At 48.6% G+C, this 6,000-nt stretch overlaps 1 protein-coding gene across 1 annotated transcript in view; it reads left to right on the top strand.

The window, feature by feature from the left end:
* The window catches only part of map2k6 (mitogen-activated protein kinase kinase 6), a 36,952-nt gene extending 31,877 nt beyond the window's left edge, over window positions 1-5,075 (top strand). Inside the window, exons 8-12 of the mRNA XM_080542609.1 lie at window positions 563-690; window positions 876-953; window positions 2,161-2,300; window positions 4,316-4,361; window positions 4,676-5,075. Of these exons, the coding sequence (XP_080398735.1) occupies window positions 563-690; window positions 876-953; window positions 2,161-2,300; window positions 4,316-4,361; window positions 4,676-4,753 (470 nt within the window). The 3' untranslated portion in view covers window positions 4,754-5,075. The remainder of the gene's footprint in view (window positions 1-562; window positions 691-875; window positions 954-2,160; window positions 2,301-4,315; window positions 4,362-4,675) is intronic.
* Window positions 5,076-6,000: the final 925 nt, after the last annotated feature.

The following is a 6,000-nucleotide window of genomic DNA, read 5'->3' on the forward strand; positions in this document are numbered from 1 at the left end:
AATGATTGAAAGGTCAAGAAGGAGTTGATATTGGTCATGTCTGAAACCTCAGCGGTCTGACCTTAACCACCGTAACCACTGCGGTTCATTGGTCTGACCATAACCACTGCGGTTCATTGTGTATTAAAGTCCCATGTAGTCATTGAGATGATTACAGGTCCCCGCCACGCTGTGACACGGCCGGGCCTCGCCAGGGACCACAGCTGTGTGTGTGTGTGTGTGTGTGTGTGTGTGTGTGTGTGTGTGTACGTACGTACGTACACACTACGTACACACACATCGGAGGCCTGATTTAAGATGGTCTGGTTCTGCATCAGACTAGAGTGTAGATGACCAGGCAGAGTTAAGTCAGTGAGGATGATCCTAATTCTCTTTCTCCTTACTCCTCCTCTTCTTCCACCGTCTTTTTCCATCTCTCTCTCTCTCTCTCTCTCTCTCTCTCTCTCTCTTCCCCTGTCCCTTCCTCCCTCCTCTGTCTCTCTCCCTCCTCTGTCTCTTTCTCCTCTGACCCTCACTCCTCTCTCCCTCCCTCCCTCTCCCTCCCTCTCTCCCACCTCTGCAGATGTGAAGCCCTCCAATGTGCTGATTAACACCCAAGGCCAGGTGAAGATGTGTGACTTTGGCATCAGTGGTTACCTGGTGGACTCTGTGGCCAAGACCATGGACGCAGGCTGCAAGCCCTACATGGCGGTGAGCAGAGCGGGGGTGTGGGGGTGGGGGGTGGAACCCCTTTAGGTTCCAGGTAGAACCCTTGTTGGAACTCTAGAACGCTTGTTGGTGCTGTAGAACCCTTGTTTGAAGTGTAGAACGCTTGTTGTTACCGTCGAAACCCCTCTGACATCTACTCGGTACATCTGTGTCTTCTCCAATCACAGCCAGAGAGGATCAACCCGGAGACCAATCAGAAAGGCTACAGCGTCAAGTCGGACATCTGGAGTCTAGGAATCACCATGGTGAGTCTCTCCTTTTCTGACCAATCATTAGATTAAAAATGTACATTTAGCAGACGCCTTTATCCAAAGCGACTTAAAACAAATAAATGTATGTATCTCTCAAGTATGGGAATCAAGTAAGGGAATCATCTATCCATCTCAGTCATCCTAAGAAAATGTAATCTATGCTTGCTAGGGCCAGGGGCCATTGGCAGCCACAGTGCAAGAAGGAAGAATCCCCCAATTGTTTTGGGGGAAGTGATGCTAAGAAAAGTTAACTTCACACAGAAATGTGCACTATTGATACTATACATACTACATTACACTGTAGTATGACTGCATCCGCTGCAGTACGACTACCATCACTTTGTCACTTTATTATTTTATTATTATCATTACTTTATTATTCCTTACTTTACTTATTTTACCTTACTCTATTATTGTGATTGTGTTTCTTGCTGCAATGCCAATGTTGAAGAACCTAAACCAAAGATGTTTTACTCTTGTGTACTTGTCCATTGGATGTAATAAAATATATTATGATTCTGATGAGTCAAGCGTTTATCATTTTTTATTTTTTACCAATGTCGTCATTGTGCGTGGTTGTGCATCGCAAAGCTCAAAATAGAGCAAAAGGTTGAAGGAAATGGCCAGCCTGGTGCACTAAACTAAGTGGTGTCTAGACATTTTATGATGAGTTGTTAAATATTCATCGCTTCACTCATTTGCACATTTCGGAACGCCGTCACACCCGAGAACCTCAGCCCTCGCCCTCAGAACGTCTGACATTCTGTGACGTCTTTCAGTTTTTTTGGGTTTTGATTTTTTTATTATGAATGAATTCCGTTCGTTTTTTCCCCCCCAAGTAGCTCCAATTGAAACGTTGAACAGTGATAAGAGAGAAAGACCAGACTTGTAATGATGATCTTTAGGGCATTTACTTATAATTGACCATTTAGCAGATGCTTTTAATCCAAAGCGCTTTACAATTAGAGATTCCAGGGACATTCTCCCTGGAGTGAGTGCTAAGTGCCTTACTGAAGGGCACACTAGTAGGGGTGTTCCAGGCGGGATTTTAACTCATGAACTCCCAACTCACTATCCCCTAGACCACCACTACCCCACTACTACCTCACTACTACCCCACTACTACTTGTCAGGGAACACTTCCTCCTCCTTTCGCTTACCCTCCACTGATACCCCCGACCCCCTGTGCCTTCCCCCCCAGATCGAGCTGGCTATCCTGCGTTTCCCCTACGACTCTTGGGGTACGCCCTTCCAGCAGCTGAAGCAGGTGGTGGAGGAACCGTCGCCCCAACTCCCTGCAGACCAGTTCTCCCCCGAGTTTGTTGACTTCAGCTCCCTGTGGTATGTCTCCCCCTCTTCTCTCCTCCCCTCTCCTGTCCCTTCTCTCCTCCCCATCCCTTATCCTCCCTTCTCCTCTCCTCCCCTCTCCTGTCCCTTCTCCTCTCCTCCCCATCCCTTATCCTCCCCTCCCCTCTCCTCCCCATCCCTTATCCTCCCTTCTCCTCTCCTCTCCATCCCTTATCCCCCCTTCTCTCCTCTCCTCTCCATCCCTTATCCTCCCTTCTCCTCTCCTCTCCATCCCTTATCCTCCCTTCTCCTCTCCTCCCCATCCCTTATCCTCCCTTCTCCTCTCCTCTCCATCCCTTATCCCCCCTTCTCTCCTCTCCTCTCCATCCCTTATCCTCCCTTCTCTCCTCTCCTCCCCATCCCTTATCTTCCCCTCTCCTCTCCTCTCCATCCCTTATCTTCCCCTCTCCTCTCCTCCCCATCCCTTATCCTCCCCTCTCCTCTCCTCCCCATCCCTTATCCTCTCCTCCCCTCCCCATCCCTTATCCTCCCCTCCCCTCTCCTCTCCTCCCCATCCCTTATCCTCCCCTCCCCTCTCCTCTCCTCCCCATCCCTTATCCTCCCCTCCCCTCTCCTCTCCTCCCCATCCCTTATCCTCCCCTCCCCTCTCCTCTCCTCCCCATCCCTTATCCTCTCCTCTCCTCTCCTGTCCCTTATTCTCCCCTCTCCTCTCCTCCCCTGTCCCTTATCCTTCCCTCTCCTCTCCTCCCCTCCTACCCACTTCTCTCTCCTCTCCTCTTCTGTTGTTGTTGTTGTTGTTGTTGTTGTTGTTGTTGTTGTTATATTACTGCCACAACCCCTTTATGACCAGGACAGAATGTTATGAATGTGTCTGGGTTCCGGTGACCTCTGTGGAATGTTCACAATATATTCACACAATATTCTCTATTGACATTTTGGGGCGGATTTGACCATCCCATAATTATTTGTGGAATGGCTTTGTATTGAAGGATATCTTCCCTAGGAATGTTCTATGGAGTTCTAGCTCTTGATCAGACCTGTGTGTTCCGATAAGACATCATGTCTTCATGCCGTTCAGCGCGGCGTCCGCTAGTTAATTTGTTTCCGTCGTCATCCTCAACGTGACACACATTAGCTTCCTCTCAGGATGTGTTTATCGTCGCGGTCTGTCATCGTTTACCAGTCGGGGTCAAAGGTCCTGATGGGATTTTCCAGTAGCGCACATCAGTAGCATTGTTCTCCGCTCAGGTGATTCCATTCCTGGGGAAAGTCTGTTGGAGACATGGGATACCTGAACACCTGACCTCTCACCTCCCGTTCTCCCTGTGGGGACTACAGGGTTTCCTCCGCCAGCAAAAGGGGGCAGGGGATGTTTTTTGTTTTTTTTATTTATTTATTTTTTATATGCTCAGAATGCATGAATGCTGTATATTGTGCAGAGTAGGAGTGAGATAGCCATACTTTGGCCCACAGTGTAGTCCCAGACGTGACACACATGCTACTTACACAGTGACACACTAAACACACACACGGTCACGTACACACGTCTCTTTCTCTCTCTCAAACGCACACACAATCTCTCTCAAATACACACACACTCACACACACACACACACACACACTCACACACACTCGTTCATCGGGCAGGATGCAGACTGACTGATTGCATCCTCTGTTGTAACCCCCCCCCTCCCTAGGCCTTCATCTGAACTGACACACACACACACACACACTGAATTGACACAGTCCCTGTCCACACTGCTGGTCTCTCTGCTGGTCCCTCTGCTGGTCTCTCTGCTGTTCCTGTCGGCTCCTCCAGCCTCTCAGGCAGCAGTCCTCCAGTGTGTCTGGTGGCAGAGACACCCCCTCAGGCCCTGTATTGAGGCAGCCCCTCAGGCCCTGTATTTAGCCTGGAGCGAGTCTCTCTCTCTCTCTCTCTCTCTCTGCCTGATATTAGTCATCATCACTTATCGCTGTATGTGTGAGTCAGGAGCCGTGAGTCATGAGCCCATTGTGAGTTTATCTGGTTCACTGTGTCTCTCCACCAGCTTAAAGAAGAACTCCCAAGAGCGGCCAAACTACACAGAGCTCATGGTGAGTGTGTTCGGAACTGGTTGGGTAATCACACACACTCACACACACACGTTACGTAATTACACCCTTGTTTTGAACACATTGGAAATGTTAGCGACCGTGACCTTGTGCTCTCGCTGTACCACCAGACGGCCACTAGAGAGCGGCCTTGGCCCAAGAATACCTCCTGTTGAATCTCCTCCACTTAATTGATATTCTCTTCCGAATAAATCTAATTGTAGAGATCAGAATAGCTGTGGATGAATATATACATTGTCACGCTTCATATAATAGTCAAGACTTCATCACACATCTCTCTTTCCTCTCCATTTTAGCAACATCCTTTCTTCACCTCCCACGAATCCAAAGAAACCGACATCGCCAGCTTTGTCAAGGTGATCCTGGGGGACTGAAAGGACCCCCCCCCCCCGTTCTCATCCACCGTGCTGACCAATTGCCACAAGGGGAGGAGGCGGACCTACGAAGAAGAAGAAGAAGAAGAGAAAAAAAAAAGAAGCACCGATTGCAACCATTGTTACCTGGGGGACTCCTCCCACCTCCCACCTAGCCCCTCCCCCTGGCGCAGGTGTGATGGACAGAAGCGCCCAGCGGAGGAGAGAGATGACGTCCTACCAGAGGGCCAGGAGTTTCACCTCAACGTCCCCATATATCAGACAGGGCCGGTGGGGGTGGGGTGGGGTTAATACAACTTTCTGGGTAGGGGGGGGGGGGGAGGGGGGGGTGGCAGGCAACCCTTATTGTAATCTGGATTAATTTAAAAAAGAAAAAAATATGTATATCCATATGCAATCTACCTTGACCTTTCAAATTCGTCCCACCCTTGTCCCCCCCCCGCCCTACTCCCCCCCCCACCACCACCACCACCACTACTACTACTACTCAAACAGTAGCTTTACTGTTGGCCGGTAGTGAGTTAGCCATGTGTGGCTTTGACCCGCTTTTGTCTTGAAATGACAAATGTTTGATGAAATCCCATGTTGTTTGAAATCCCATGTAATAAGAAAAGAAAAAATGAAAAAGACAAGACAAAAAATTAACAAAGTGATATGAATATATCTATGTATAATGTTTGTATACTCAAGCAAGTGTTTGGTTTACTAATTGCCTGCATGTACAGAGTATGGTATCCTGGGTTACCGGGCTTGGGCCTTTAGAGAGACGGTGAGATGCTCTCTGGCGCCCCCCGGAGGTCAGACCTGCACCTCAACTGCTCTCCTCTGGATACAGCCGAGCTCTACTACACTTTGTGGGCTCTTGGCGTGTGTGTGTGTGTGTGTGTGTGTGATCGTGTGTGTGTGTGTGTGATTGTGTGTGTTTTCAATTGAGGCGTGTGTGTGTGTCTGCTTTGTGATCAGGTGTGTGTGTGTGTGTGTGATCGTGTGTGTGTGTTTTTAAATGAACTGTGTGTGTGTGTGTGTGTGTGTGTGTCTGCTTTGCGATCAGGTGTGTGTGTGTGTGTGTGTGTGTGTGTTGAGGAGGTGTGTGTGTGTAGGAGAGAGTTGTATCTAGACCTGTCACGTCCTTCAGTTGTCTGCTCTGAGCCAGTCACATGACTCTCTCCACCCCATGTTCACCTTCAAAAGAACTGGAAGAAATTAGATTATAATAATAATTATTATTATTATCATTATTATTATTA

Source organism: Nansenia antarctica (assembly GCF_963989245.1).
Source record: "Nansenia antarctica genome assembly, chromosome: 11".
NCBI classification, from domain to species: domain Eukaryota; kingdom Metazoa; phylum Chordata; class Actinopteri; order Argentiniformes; family Microstomatidae; genus Nansenia; species Nansenia antarctica.